Here is a 16,150-nt window from a genome sequence, read left to right on the forward strand (position 1 = left end):
TTTGAAAAATTGAGGCTCCAATGGGACATTCTGAGGCTATCTGAGAGGGAAATTGTAACAAATTGTGTGTCAACATTGAAAAAGAAAGACATAATCTTCTTCTGCCCCGGACAGTCTTTGGCTTTCTTCCGTTTCGTGCTGCGGGCAGGGATGGCAATTTTCCGCCGAACGGCGGAAATCCGCCGTTTTGAATTTCAATTTTATCATTTTTGTGGAACGTCTAAATCCGTAGAGAAAAGTTTTAGGGGGGGTTAGGGACCTAACTTTTATTGCTGCTACCGAGATTAGTGTCAAATCGTATCAAAACCACATGTCTCGCGAACAACGGAAGCTTCTATATCGAGTGTAACAATGAAAATAAGCAAACGAGTCTGTGATTGGTTGCGAAGTGAAGGATTCAACCAATGCGAAAGCATGTTTCATTTCACTGGCCGCCATTTTGCCTTTAGCTAAATGTCTTGCACGAGGTTTTGAGAGCATTGTTTTCCGCGGAAATATGAAGTTTTTATCACGAGATCAAGAAGCATCGGTGGCTGAAATTGACAAAAATGTCAAGAACAAATTTCGTTGGGATTGGCTACAGCGGACAGTTACTACGAAAGTGAAACTTGGAAAAAAGATCGAGGAGATCAGCGAGACGCTTGAACAGTTTATCAAGAAGTGCGATTTGCCTGGCAAAGCATTTTGCATTTATTGTAACGATGTGATCAACTACGGATCCCGTGGCTGTGCGGCATTAATTGACCATGCTTCTAAGGTCAAGAAACACTCGGATGTTATTGCACTTCGTAAATATGCCTGGGGCAATCAGAGTAAGTTGTCTTTTTTCTATTAAACTTTAGATACTTATTTTTATCATGTATTTTTCACACAATATACATGTAAAATGGCTAGAGAATAGATAGAAGAGGCTAAAAAGGCTAAAGCTTCAGGGGGGCTGAACCCCCCGTTCGGAGTTTCAGCTGAAATAAAATTTTCCTGTTGCCATCCCTGTGCGGGATGGCATCTTTAAATGCCCAAGTGTCAACAAAAACAACTCGCGAACTACTTCTGTACGCCGGTGGGTGAAAGGTCATTCAGTCTCGAGAAATCTCGCTCTACAAGTCAGCTGACCTTGTATGTAACCCATGTCAAATCTCGCGAGAGCAGCCGCGACAAGTAAACAACTAAACAACATGGCGCCTCAGTCTGGAAAACGCCAATTCGGATTGTTTTTGCACCGTCTGGCGGTGTATCTACTATGATTGGAATATTTTTTGAGTAATTATAACGTATTTGATGATCAGACACATTGTCATGCGGTGTTGCTGGGATGTTTTCACGGAGGAAAGATCGTTTTGAGAAAGATTGCATGTTGTGCATAAGTGCATGACCTAAGTGTGACTTGGGGTTCAATCGGCATTTCGGTAAAGGGGCGCAGCGCCCCTGTTCCCCGGTTTAGATGAAAGCCTGATCTCTAGTCATGTATGTCAAAAACTAGTTTAAAGATAAGTTCTACATGAATGCTAGTTGTTTTTTTGTTTGTTTGTTGTTTTTTTGTTTGGGAGTAATTTGTTGAATTCAGTTTAGTATTATGTTATTAATCATATTCAAATAGTAAAGGTGCTTAGTTGATATAAGTTTGTACAAATATGATCTTATATGACAGTGTGAAGACGTAGTAAGTCATTTGATTCTGATTGATGATGGTTTTTGAAGTTTGAATTTGATATTATTTTCCTAATGCCAATATACAATTAGTTTGATAATGTTTGGTATTATGTAAGTTTTATTTAAAAATATTATGAAATGTATTTAATCTGTTCTTGTGTAACTGTAGGTACTGTAAGACTGTAAATGATAGAGATTATATACTTTTTTAGGAAGTCTGAATTTTGAGATTATCTCCAGTCATTTATGTCAAAATCTAGTTTAAACACGGGTAGACTGTTTAATGTTTTTCACTTTCATGGAAGGTGGTCTGAACAAAACAAATATGATAGCATTTTTAAATATTTGATAGTGATTTTATTTTATTCAGAAAGTCAGATTTTTCATCTTAAGGCCTCTGCATGCTCGTGCGACAAGGCTTTCGCAGACAGCTTTTCGCAGATAGTTGTAATTTATCGTTGAGCGGGGATAATAGGCGTGCGCGATGTTATTCACCGGCACAACGCAAGGGGGCGCGAAGTCGCTAGGAGTAGTTGGTGGGTGTGGTTAGTGGAGTGTTTATCCTCCGGTTACTTATAATGACTAGAACTTTTTTTTTTTTTTTTATAATGACTAGAACTGGAGTCGTATAGATGTACGTACTTCCTCAATCAACCGCTCTTCGCGCTGCTCCATCTTCGCTCGTGTTTTTAAAAATGCCGGTCGTGAAAACAAACCAAACCGGGAAAGTAGGGAAGCGGAAGTGCGTGTACAGCGGATGTAGAGTGGACCAATCAGAGCCTTCTTGTCTGCGGCGCTGTCTGCGAGGCTTCTGCGGTGGTCACAATTTTTGGGAGGTGCGTGCAGAGCGTCTGCGAAGGTGGGGGGGCTACACAGACACTGTCTGCAATGCTGTCTGTGAGGACTGGGTTGTCAGCATAAATTGGCCTTTATTATTAATTAATCGTGGCAAGACTACACGGATTTTAGACTTAACTATATCAAATGATGTAATATTAACCTAGTCGTATTTGATATGCAATATTATACTACTGGTGGTCAAATTGGTAAAAATAGGCTAGTCACATGATTTATAGTAAAACAGTAGCCTATTTGTAAGGTTTTGCAGTATATAATTCATGTAGTTTTTGATCTAAAATCTTTACATTTTTAAAGTTCAGATCGGATCATAATGTTTGTGCAATACTATAAACTGTGGATAAGTGTTTGCTGATATGGTTTTCATATCGCTGTATTAAAGGATATGTATAGTGCCATAATTATGATATTATATAGATTAACGTCTGATATGAATGTTTGTTACATGTATTTAGTTTTATTAATAAAACTGTTCTGTTTATAGATGTACTCTTGAAAATATCTACCAATGTATTACATATTTTTCTGTCCCCACTAACTGGAACAAATGAGGGATATTTTTACCCACGTTAATATTTTCTGTCCCCCGTTTCTACAGCTAGTGAGGGATCTGTCCCCTATTTTCAAATTCCTAGATTAGGCCCTGGATTAGAAAACCCTTGTACAATCATGTTAGCACAGCTGAAAACAGTTGAGCTCTTTAGAGAAGCTATAAAACTGACCTTCCTTTGAGCAGATTGAGTTTCTGGAGCATCACATTTGTGGAGTCGATTAAATGCTCAAAATGGCCAGAAAAATGTCTCGACTATATTTTCTATTCATTTTACAACTTATGGTGGTAAATAAAAGTGTGACTTTTCATGGAAAACACAAAATTTTCTGGGTGACCCCAAACTTTTGAACGGTAGTGTAACTGTTTAAAAAAAAAAAAAAAAAACATCCGTGTGTGTTTTGCAGGTTCTGTTTATTGCAGATGAAGTACAGACGGGTTTGGCTCGTACAGGACGCAGATTGGCTGTAGACCACGAGGACGTGAGACCGGACATGGTGATACTAGGAAAAGCTTTGTCTGGAGGGGTGTATCCTGTGAGTATACACACACACACGCGCACGTATTATAATATTTTATATTATATTAAAATAAAGTATATTAACACACGCATACACACAAACAGACAAGGATTTTAAAACACACATGCATGAATATATACACAGGCGTATGTATAACAGCGCACACGCGCACACACACACACACACACACTTGTTTTATAAGAACATCATGTGACCAAAGCTGGCATGTTGATCTCATTTAGTTCTCAGAAAGGTTTGGAAGTTTCTGCCTGAGGTGGAACAAACACACGCAGGCACGCGATGATGATTTGTGTTAGGAAAAAGTTTGGATAATAAACAGAAAGGCTTTTCAGTCAGAGCCGGTCTTGTACAGTGAAGTGTAAATGACATGATTTATTATTATTAGGGCTGTGCGATATGGGAAAAAATGAATATCCCGATGCATTTTCTCCATTTCACGATATACGATATATATCTCGATATATTTAAATCTCCTCTAAAGGACCCCATGAAATCTAACTTTTACTCTTTACTGTTTTCACTACAATCCCTGCAGATTAAATAACACTCTTGGTTAACTTTACAGGTGGTTTTCAACAACACATTTTACATTTTCATGTTCGTGATTAATCACAATTGAGTTGAAATAAGACTATTTTTATTGAACAAAGATGTGGCACAAACTGCAAAAACAATCTTGAAAATTGCAACAAAGGGGCAACACAATACAGAGCTGCTCAGAGCTCAAACCAATAAAGTGCAGCTCAACACTGAGAAAGACATTTAGCCTAAATAAGAAAAGTGCTCTTTCATTAAATTATTTAAAAAAATAGATCTCCAAGCTGTTAACCTGACTACTGAGAACCACTGGAACATTCACAATAGAGAGAGAGATTGAGGGAGAGAAGAGAGAGATCTGCAAAACATCATTTTTCTCTTTGCACACTTTTCAACTGAATGTTTTCCGGCTCCGCCTCTCAGATGTCTGTAATTCCGGCTGCTGCCTTTCGTGATGACAGTTTTTTTTTTTGCACACTTTACAAACTGGCATTTGCTGTTCCACGTCCTCCTCGCGATATCCAAAAAAATGCCAGATGACTGACCCCTTACTACCGTATTTTCTGGACTATAGAGCGCACCTGTATATAAGCCGCATCCGCTCTATTTTTAAAAAAAAATAAAAAAAAAAGATATACAAGCCGCACCGGGCTATAAGCCGCAGATATCTATGTTGAAAAATGAGATATTTACTGCATGTACAGAACGATTTTGTACTGTAAATGTACATGTATGTACCTGAGCAGATTCTTTCCGAACAGTGCCTTTTAACACGGCAGCAACTTTGCTGATTAAAACGGAACAGAACCAAGAGAAAATAACCGGGATTTATTTACCTTCATTTCTCCTGTGTTTGAAACCACAAGTCACTTTAATCATCTTCGCTGGATTTGAAAATAATTACCAGTTAGTAATTTGTCGTGCGTGTTCTATCTGCTAAAGATCTGCTAATTCTTCTTTGCATTGATTTTTCGTCTATCTTATTTTTGATTCTACTTCCGGTTAGAGCGCCCCTAGCGGTGGAAGAAAAATCCACAGAATAGCCGCACCTTTGTATAAGCCGCATGGTTCAAAACCTAGGAAAAAAGTAGCGGCTTATAGTCCAGAAAATACGGTAGTTCTTTTAGGAACCAATTCGTCCGCTTCCATTTTTAATTTGTCGCTGAAATTGACAGACCTTACACAGTAGCCTATGCAAAATCAGCGATTGCACGAACTGAGTCAGCGCTGTAAACCGGAACCAGGAAATCTTCCCGCCGGCAGTGTTGCCAGATACTGCTGACGTTTTCCAGCCCAAAATATGTTCAAAACGCACTTAAAACCGCCCAATCTGGCAACACAACCGAAACTAGAAAATCTTCCCGGAAGTTCCTTTCAGCACCGAGATGTCGCCCGGGATTGGTTGGCGAGTGCGTGACGTTATTGTTTTCTTTACCCTTAGGCAGCCTCTCACGTTACTGCCTGAGGGACAGGGAGAAAACCACCGGGAAAGGTTTTAAACAAACACGAAACGAACACAAGTCGGAAGATGACCATAAAATACTCGATAGTTACGATATAATAATTTTATGTATCGCACACAGAATTTTCGGCGATATATCGAATATACTTGATATATCGCACAGCCCTCATTATTATACTTTGAGAGACAGTAGAACATTCCACAGCGCTGATCTGAAGAGAACTCCACACATAGCTGTGTTCAGGTCTCACCACAGGAAGCAGGAAGTGAGTTCGCTGCTGATGTTTATGGTTTAGCGTTGTGTGTTCTCTTTTTACTCCCAGTGTTGTTCACGTAACATCACAGCTCTGACTTTAAATCCTCACCGTCACAACAGCGAGTTTTCCTTCGCTACACTGCAAACGCCATCATAACGAGTGAAAAGATCCTGGATACAAGTTTTTGTTAATAATAAGCATGCTTGAAATGAGTAAAATATCTAGAAATAAACTTGAAATATTGGATAGGTTTCACTAATTTCACTGGTGTGTGTGTGTGTCAGGTGTCTGCGGTGCTGTGTGATGATGAGGTGATGTTGACGATTAAACCCGGTGAGCACGGCTCCACCTACGGAGGAAACCCCCTCGCCTGCAGAGTGGCCATGGCTGCCCTACAGGTCTGTGTTCACGCCTCCTCTCTGTACGTCACACCCAGGGCTCGAAATTAACTTTTTTTCTTTGTGTCCCCCAGTGGTCCCGAATTCTGTGTTGTATTGTCCCGAATGGAAGCAATAGTGTCCCCATTTTTTTCCTCTCTGAAATAACCAGTGGTTAATATTATCATATGAAGTTACTATTATATTTGTAACTATGCGATTTTGAACCCTTTATATCATTTTTACAATAAGTCACAAGACACAAGCGACACATGTCCTATACATCATCTACTTCAAAATTACAGTTATTGCATTTTCAGTTTATTAAACTTTGGCGATCTCACTGTATGAATAGATACCCGTTTATTTAAAGGGGCCAACTAGCTCATTCAGAAAATGTTTCAACTTCCTACATCTGCAGTACACTTTAGTTGAAAATAAGACCCCTTTTATGTTCATTTCATCTACTTATACCTTGAATATCTGTTGGCACTTACAGTATAAGGCCAACTTATAATTTTCACCATTACCGTTATCCATAGGCCTGTGATGACCTGGCGACTTGTCCAGGGTGTACCCCGCCTTTCGCCCGTAGTCAGCTGGGATAGGCTCCAGCTTGCCTGCGACCCTGTAGAACAGGATAAAGTGGCTAGAGATAATGAGATGAGACCGTTATCCATTTTTATGAACTTTCCGTTATCCATTACCGTTATCCATTTTTATGAACTTTCCGTTACCCATTTTATGAACTTTCCGTTACCCATTTTATGAACTTTCGCTGCCGAAACGTGGGTGCAAATGTTAGCAACATCAACATAGTGGCAGGTCCGAGCCTAGTTGTGCTGCTGACTGACTAAACTTTCTGAACTAGAAAGACACCAAGAAAACTCACTTATTCTGTTGAACGGTATCTTCCGTCAATATCATCCACATCATTCCTGTTGTATTTTATAACGTGTCTAACAGTGTTCATTAAGTTCATTCAGTTGCTAGCGTTGCCTGCAGACCAGGCGAGGACACTTTGGATCCTGAAGGTCCCGGAGACGTTATGTCTGGGCTTTCAGTTTCTTCCCCGCGATCGGTCCGCTTCAACCACTTCAGCATTTTTGTTCTGGCAAGAGTCGGCGCAGCGTGTGCGGTAGCAATTCCATTCCAAGTCCATATAATGCGGACACCGGCCGAAGATTGTAGAACAGAATGCGCTGCTCTGTAGCCTACGGATGCAGGTGCATTGAAAGTGTAGCTACTACCGTATTTTCTGGACTATAAGCCGCTACTTTTTTCCTAGGTTTTGAACCATGCGGCTTATACAAAGGTGCGGCTATTCTGTGGATTTTTCTTCCACCGCTAGGGGCGCTCTAACCGGAAGTAGAATCAAAAATAAGATAGACGAAAAATCAATGCAAAGAAGAATTAGCAGATCTTTAGCAGATAGAACACGCACGACAAATTACTAACTGGTAATTATTTTCAAATCCAGCGAAGATGATTAAAGTGACTTGTGGTTTCAAACACAGGAGAAATGAAGGTAAATAAATCCCGGTTATTTTCTCTTGGTTCTGTTCCGTTTTAATCAGCAAAGTTGCTGCCGTGTTAAAAGGCACTGTTCGGAAAGAATCTGTTCAGGTACATACATGTACATTTACAGCACAAAATCGTTCTGTACATGCAGTAAATATCTCATTTTTCAACATAGATATCTGCGGCTTATAGCCCGGTGCGGCTTGTATATCTTTTTTTTAATTTTTTTTTTTAAATAGAGCGGATGCGGCTTATATACAGGTGCGCTCTATAGTCCAGAAAATACGGTATGTATTTTTCGCTGTTAACGTTTTAAAATTAAAATTGACAAATTAGGTGAATGTCTACGTATGTGTTACGGCTTTGTAAATAATATTAACGTAGAACTTTTTTTCTAGATCTATTTTTTTCCATTGTCCCGGGATTGTCCCAGGTATGATAATTTTGTGTCCCGATGACATTTTTTATGGTCCCCAGGACGTTGGGACACCGTTAGTTTCGAGCGCTGGTCACACCCACAGCACTCGTACTATACGTTTATTCATCTGTCTGTCTGTTCAGCGAACACATTTCAGCCATCCGTCCATCCATCTCTCCAGCCATGCATTAAAATTCATTCATCGGTCAACCTGTTCACAGCATTTATCCATCTTTACACCCATCTGTAGAATTCACTTATCCAGCCATGGAATTCTTTATCTGTAAAATCCATCCATTTATGCAGAGGATCCATGCCAATCTGTCTATCCATCCATACAGAGAACCCATCCTTCCCTCCAGTTAATCCTTTAAAGGGGAACAGAGGGCAATATATAGAGTAAATATAACAATAAAACACACATTAACGAACCTTATTCAAGACTTACAAAAGTTTTTTGTTCTAAGGTTGGAAAGTTATAGTGTTTTGAAAGTAGCTCGAGCAAACTATTTCCGCAGTTTGAACAGCCCGCCATGATATTAATTTTATCCAATCAGAATGCACGTTCATTTTCTCTGCGTAACACTCATGACGTATGTATGTGCCCAGTTGTGTTGGCTCATTGAGGTTGGGAATAGCACGTGTGAAATACCTGTTTCTGCCTCTTGCGACGATTTCGCAACTCCACGGGTGGCGCCTATCTCATTGCAGCAAATAAATTCTGCTGGACTCGTGAGCAACTCCACGTTACATTTTCCGCACGAGCACCACGCCGTGTCACCTGCACGCAGACGCTCTGCCCCACGCTCGCCACGCCCATGGTCGGCATCAGTCTCATCCGAGCTTTCTTCTCTTATTTCATCACCGGAGTCAAGAGTACCTCTCCTAGGTTCAAACTGGTACCCTTCTAAGCCATAGCCTGCTTGCAGTGTGTCTTGCGGGATCTCTTCGTACGATTCGACAGAGCTGTCGCTTTCACTTGATGCGCCCGACGCCATGATTACACGCAGGGATGTGATTTTTCCACAAATTCGCGGAATTCCGCTTTTTTCACCTCAAAACTTGAAAAAAAAAGTTTCCGATTTTTCCCTCAAATCTACATTTGTATCCTATTCGTTCCGACTTTGTTTGAAAGATGGCAGCCTCGGATTTGCATCTTTACGCCTCGATCACAGAGGCTGCCATCTTTCAACTCTTTGTTTGAAGCGAGCGCATTCATTGGTTGTTACAGAGTGATGGGCCAATCACGTACCTCGTTACATCTCATTGACGTAATTACGTCATTTACGCAATTACATCATTGAGATGAAACGAGGTACGTGATTGGCCCATCGCTCTGTAACAACCAATGAACGCGCTTGTTAGATAGCTGTACGTAAGCTCGCTTCAAACAGAGTTGAAAGATGGCAGCCTCCGTGATCGAGCGTAAAGTGCACGCGCGTGAGTGAGAGAGAGAGTGCACGCGAGCGAGAGAGAGAGAGCGAGTGAGAGAGAGCGTGCGAGTGAGAGAGAGAGCGAGTGAGAGAGTGAGAGTGCGTGCGCGCGCGAGTGAGTGTGTGCGAGTGAGAGAGTGTGCGCGCGCGCGAGTGAGAGTGTGTGTGTGTGTCAGAGTTGCATGTTGACCATTAAATTGGCTTGAATTTGTTAATCATGACAAGTTTTTTCTTGTGTGTTTGCTTGCCATTTTAGTACAATTTTTAAGTCAGAAAACCCCAAAACCCAGGAGCTTCGGGGGGCTTCCCCCCCCTTGTCCCCCCACCAGGGTGCTGCCCTGGACCAGCTGGGGGCCTGCGGCTCCCAGACCCCCGCCTAAAATTTTCAGATAATTTCACCAGCCCCAAATCACATCCCTGTACACGCTTATCTCCTCTATTTCAGAGAGTTCCGCTAGTGCAGTGGGTAGCGCTGACGTCACGGTCTTTTAAAAATGGCGACTCTTGTGCGGTTTAGCGTATAAAGTATTATATTTACAATTACCAAGATATTTTGTTGTTTTCTAGTATATAAATTTGATAGAATACTTAAGAATACGTTACTTTGTCACATCAGCAACTGTATATATTATATTTGGTACCCCTTTAAATAAATCTACTCTACACTCGTCCATTCTGGTGTATTATAGGAGAGCTACGTGCACAGCAAGCATCTTTATCTTTGGAGTTTTACAGCAGCCTGTGTTTCATTACTGCCACCTTCTGGAGCGAGACAGTAACAGTCTCGAGGAGGGAAAATGAAAACGAAGCTGATTTTACATGCAATTCTATTTCATTTTAGGGTTTTTTTTTTTTTAATATCCTTTTTTTTTCAGTTAAATTTTTTTCACTCGTTGGAAGTTTGTTTTAGTCTTAGTTTTTGTTAACTATGTTAATCTGTGTGTGTGTGTGTGTGTGTGTGTGTGTTCATTTGTGTTCTGATATGTTCAGGTCCTCGAGGAGGAGAAGCTGGAGGAAAATGCAGCAGAAATGGGGAAGCTTTTGAGGGTGGAGCTTAACAAGCTACCCAAAGAGGTTGTAACGCAGGTGCGAGGGAAAGGCCTCCTCAACGCCATCGTCATCAAGGAGACTAAAGGTGTGTGTGCAAATCCTGACCACCTCTTTATTTATTTATTTTATTCTAAAACTAGACACTAAAACTTGTCCACTTTTCAGGTTGCAACGCCTGGGAAGTGTGCTTGCGTCTCCGCGACAATGGGCTATTAGCCAAGCCCACTCACAATCACATCATCAGGCTGGCTCCGCCCCTCATCATCAAGGAAGATGAGATAAGGGAGTGCGCAGAAATCATCCAGAGAACCATCTTGTCCTTTTAAAAGGCTCTTGATCATGACTAATAATTAGATTTTAACGAAACCTCACGACTACAGATATACAATTAACAGGGGCGTGTTTAAAAGGCGAGACGTTTATCAGGGAAGAAATGACGTGTAGGAGAGGCTGTTCAGATTTAAACTAAGCCTTAAGCGTTTTAAATTGTACACAAATTGCTTAGTATTAGTATGATTTATTGGGAAAAAAAATTGGATTAGCTTGTGATGGCAGGTGGTGTGTGTGTGTGTGTGTGTGTTACTGATACACCTGTGTCAGGTGTGATAAAGCAGATACTTCAGTTTGGCAAAACTTTCTTTGGAGCTATGAAGTTTGTATAGCGAATAACTCCTGCAAGCCATTAGCCACCAGGTTATCATGTTCAGCAGTGTTTCCCCTGGGTTTACTGATTTGGGGGCTGGGAGTGCTGGATGAGGACTGCATGGTCCTAGTGCCTGCATGCCAGGCCCGGTGCCGTGGGGGGGGGGGCGAAAGGGGGCATCGCCCCCTCGTGGCTACAGCCCTGCCCCCTCAACAGAGACTCAGATCACTTAATTGTTTTCTTATGAAAATATAATGTGTCATAGACGTATTAATAATTTGCATTTTCAAATACGAAATATTAAGTGGTCGCGCATTGCACAAAAATACATTTCACATAAATCACCTGTTTTAGACATAGATATGTAATGCTGACACAGCCGCGCACACACAGACCTGTGATAAGGACAAGGGGCGGGGTCGTGCGGGCGGGGGTTTTACATGTACACTTACAAGTGCACTGTCTCTGCAATATCCTGCAATATGCAGTCAGTTTACGGGAGTAGTCTTTCCCCTTCCGAATTAAACGAATTCAATCACAATACTGTGAATCCATTTTCTTTCTTTGTAGGCTAAGTTTATCTCCGTTTATGTTGGTGTATGTGTTCATATATGGTCCGCTTTGTGCACAAATAGCGTAAGAATATGTGTCGTTGACGTCACCCCCCATGCAGCGGGGGTGAAAATTCATCACTTCAGAGTGTTTAGTCCCCTACACGCCTAAACTGGGATCGCGGATTAAGTGGTTAGCGTTGACTCGGTGCGAGTCAGGAAGGCTATTACTGGTGCAGCCGCGGGGTCTGTTGATTTTTTTTAAATTATGATTTTGGCCGCCGAGCCAAGTACCTTAGACTTGCACTGACGTTTTGTTTTCATGCCGCAGAGCTATTTGTATGTATTTTAAATTTAAAGGACTTGCCTGTAGGTTTGTGTGTGTTGTTTTATGTTTGGCATCTTTCCGGTTGTACCGCGTGTCTGTGAGAAAATCGGAGGGGAGGGTTAACAGGTGGGCACGCGAGTTGATAAAGCGTAACTGCCCTGGTAATATGTCACATGATTTTCCCGGACTAAAGCAACCTTCAGGGCCGTGGTTTTGCGGTTGGCACAGTTAATTGTTTGAAACACGTTGTCAGACCGCCATCACTACTACACACTATATGAAAAATATTTGCCCCCTTGCGATTTCTAATTGCCCCCTTAGTAAACTGTTACTGGCGCCGGGCCTGCTGCATGCTCTCCTTTTTTTTTTTTTTGAGCAGGCACTCTTTCCGCATGGTCCTAGTGCTTGCACTCCCCCCCCTCCCCCCCTTTTTCTTTCCTGACCTTCAAAAGTGTGTGTGGGGGACTTTTGTGGGGGGTAATGGATCCCGTGGGGGGGCAATATAATGGTAGGGGAAATACTGCTATGTTTGTGTGTGTGATTTAGACATGCAGATTTAGCCCCCGATGCTAACCTGGTGGCCGTTCGCTCACATTACTTGCCTTATGCCTCTAAAGCTAAAGAAGCTGCCCTGAGTTACGTGCTGGCATTTCATACTTGCTGAAACGTTTCATTTCACGTTAAACAAATTTGCCTTGAAAGGACACATTCGAAAAGACATTCCCTATTTCAGAACACTGGTGAAAGTAAAGACTCCTTTTTAAGAGATCGAAATAAAGATTTAAATAAATGAAATTTAACACACTCATTTGGGTTTTGCACCGAATTGTGGATTTCGTATTCAGCGAGTTGAATGTGGTTTGTTATGAATGTAAAGCTCCTTTCGAAGTAGAAGAGAGTTGATCTTGCTTCGTCGTTGCACACGTACAGAGGGACGTGCAGCTCGACGGTTACGTTACAGGTAGAAAAGGCCGTTATTCTGTGGAAAAAAGTGTCAAAGGAGAATTGTGTACAGTGTCATTTTTTTGGCTGAGTTCTGGGTTGTTTTACAATCAGGGTATGCAAGCTAAAAATCACATTTAACGCTTAGGCCAAAAAAACAAAATAGTGTGTTTCCGGTAACATGAAATACTAAAATAAGGTCGGTAGGTAGGAAATTTTTTTTTTTTCCTTTTCTTAATTTTTTTTATTTTGTTCGAAAAAATTAACACAAGTAAACATCTTACAAAATAGTATTTTGGCACAGAATCCTTTATACCACACATCATAATAAAATAAGTGTTTTAAATCTTTAAACGAATAAAAAAAAAATCGCGAGAGTTCGAGTTATGATCTACGGAAGCGATATTTCATGATATTTTCATGTAATAACGTGAAAACACCTTATCAAGAAATAACGTGAAAATAACGTCCTAGGCTCGGCTACTTCCATTAAAAGCAGACGGCCTCGCCTAGCCTACTGTAGAACTTGGGTCGAGCAAAAACATGGCTGAATCCTGAATGACTCCTATTTGTATAAATAGGGGACTACATAGGTGGCAAAACGTAGTGTTTTTCCCTGCCATGGAAGTGCACTTGTATACTGAAAAGGAAGCAGTTTGCATTACAGCCTTGAATGAGGATTCAAAATGGCGCCTCGGCTCAGTTTTCCTTCCTCCTTCAGTATACAAGTGCGCTTCCATGTTTATGCAGGAGGGCTGATAGAAGTGGCGAAACATTTTACTTTTTATCATTTCTTTCACAACTTGAATGCGTTGAAACAAAAAATTATGACAAACTAACGCCGCTTACACTAAAATATCGAGGGAAATTTGTAATAAAAACTTTACGGTCGGCAATTTCGACGCGGAAATTCTCGATCGGTCGGGTTACCGGAAACACACTTTTTTATTTGGCCTTATTATCTTCAATATCAAAAGGCTTGACTAAATAAACTTGGTTGTTTATTGTAGCCCTGTGATAGCTCTATTTACCATGCAAAAAAAGTTTGGTGATAACGTTATTTTTGGTGAATGTATGGCAATATATGTCGTATTTAGCAAAATTACTCGTGTCATTTAGAAAAAGTGCTTTTTTGACCACAGGTAGCTCCAAAAGGGATGCACTTACATCATTCTTTATACCATAAAACACATATTTGGTTCCATATCATTGGAAACATAGTTAAGTTTTAATGTTGAATGCCAGTAAGTTTTCAGACTATTTTGATCAAATTAGTATGTAATTGTGTCAAAAAAAAGTCCTCTCCGAGACAGCTAATTTTTCAATATAAAATAACATATCTAAAATGATTATTTTCATCCTAAAATGTGGTCAAGATATTGGGACATAAATATTAAAGACAACTAACACAAAGCTTACAGCTTTATATTTAAAAGCGCTATGGAAGTAGTGGATTCTGAATTGTCAAACAAAAAAAAAGTCCTCTCCGAGAATCACTTCATTTGTTTCTCCCGTCTTATAGCAGATTACACAAAACTACCATACACACATGTCAAAAAATTACCTGAAATCTGTTCTTTAACTTGTCCTTCACTTAAAAACTGGTACAAGAACCAGTTTGAATTTTGGACCCCTGTGACACAAACTTTGTACCCTGATTGTAAAACAACCCTTATAGCTTTAAGGTTTATGCTCATGTTAAAGAATTAAATCCACAGTGAGGATCCACTGATAAATGAGCACTAATGCACTATAATTTATACCTGTGGCATGATCTAAGGTACCAGTGGAAAGTTTGGACATGCCTTCGAATTCAATGTTTTTTCTGAATGATTTTTATGAAGTAAAAGATGATATCGCATGTTAAAGTAATGATGGATGTTGTTTCTCTTTACTTAGAGTGGTTATTGATCTAATATGGATTACTACAGTTGTGGTGTTGACTAGAGCTATTTACTGATCTGAAACACATGAAGGCAAGAAACTCATCCACCAATTACCTTTTTGACGAGACACACCTGTTAATTGAAAAGTATTCCAGGTGACTACCTCATGAAGGTGGTTGAGATAACGGCAATAGTGTGCAAAGCGTCAAGGGAAACGCTGAAGGATCTAAAATATCAAACGTTTTGTTTTAATTCTTTGCTTCCCTCATAATTCCATAAATGTTCCAAGTGTTATTTCAGAACTTTGATGTCTACAATGAAACCTATGAATGAGAAGAGTAGGGGTGGACAAACTTGACTGGTGCTCAATAATGTGAATGATGTGCTTGTGTGTCTGTGTCACGGAGTTAAATTTATGTACATGTTAAATGCGTCTGATGTCTGCAGAGAGTTTTGAGGATAAAATAAATAAAGCAGATTTAAGAAATCAGGACCTGGTTGTGTTTATTTCAGGGTTGGTGTGCATTTTGACACAATTTCAAGTATGAGGTGGTTTTGGTATGAAAAGCTGAACCAATAAAAGTGCAAAAGAGGGAAGATGTCTACATATTTATAGCTTAGATAGATAAAGAAGACTTTGTCGTAGTTATACAACGAAACTTTACAGCAATAAAAAGAGAGACTGTGATTTAAAGTCAGTAATTTGCGCTAGCTCTGACAAACCGGGACGTCTGGTCAGCGTGCCCTGTAGATCGAGAATGATGCTTGGTGATGAAAAAAAAGCCAGTTTTTCATGGATCATTCTGGATCAATGATCCAGATCAGCACCAAAAGTCATAGCAATGTAATTCAGCCCAGAGGTGGTATTCATGTGTAATTTGGTGGTGATTGGGTGAAAACGGCGTCCTAAATAACATTAGGAGGATAATAAGAATGAAGTAGAACGATCCTGAGTGAGGGTAACAATTTGCACTTGGTCAAATTAAAATGCAAAATAAAATTTTAAAAGAAGCGCAATGTAAACGGATATTGCACAAACTAATAATTGTATTTACAGTTCTGAATGTAAAGTGAGCAGGATGTTGGCAGCAACTTGGGTGTGTGGTTTTTTATTTTTATTTTTATATGTATATTAGTTGTACATG

The 16,150-nt window shown here is 40.3% G+C and overlaps 1 protein-coding gene across 3 annotated transcripts in view; it reads left to right on the forward strand.

Annotated features, from left to right (window-relative positions):
• The window catches only part of oat (ornithine aminotransferase), a 118,554-nt gene extending 103,062 nt beyond the window's left edge, over positions 1-15,492 (forward strand). For all 3 annotated transcript variants that reach the window (XM_060939213.1, XM_060939215.1, XM_060939214.1), the window contains exons 7-10: positions 3,466-3,594; positions 6,141-6,254; positions 10,596-10,740; positions 10,821-15,492. In XM_060939213.1, the coding sequence (XP_060795196.1) occupies positions 3,466-3,594; positions 6,141-6,254; positions 10,596-10,740; positions 10,821-10,981 (549 nt within the window). In that variant the 3' untranslated portion in view covers positions 10,982-15,492. The remainder of the gene's footprint in view (positions 1-3,465; positions 3,595-6,140; positions 6,255-10,595; positions 10,741-10,820) is intronic.
• Positions 15,493-16,150: the final 658 nt, after the last annotated feature.

The sequence above is a fragment of the Neoarius graeffei genome, chromosome 14, assembly GCF_027579695.1.
Source record: "Neoarius graeffei isolate fNeoGra1 chromosome 14, fNeoGra1.pri, whole genome shotgun sequence".
Lineage (NCBI taxonomy): Eukaryota > Metazoa > Chordata > Actinopteri > Siluriformes > Ariidae > Neoarius > Neoarius graeffei.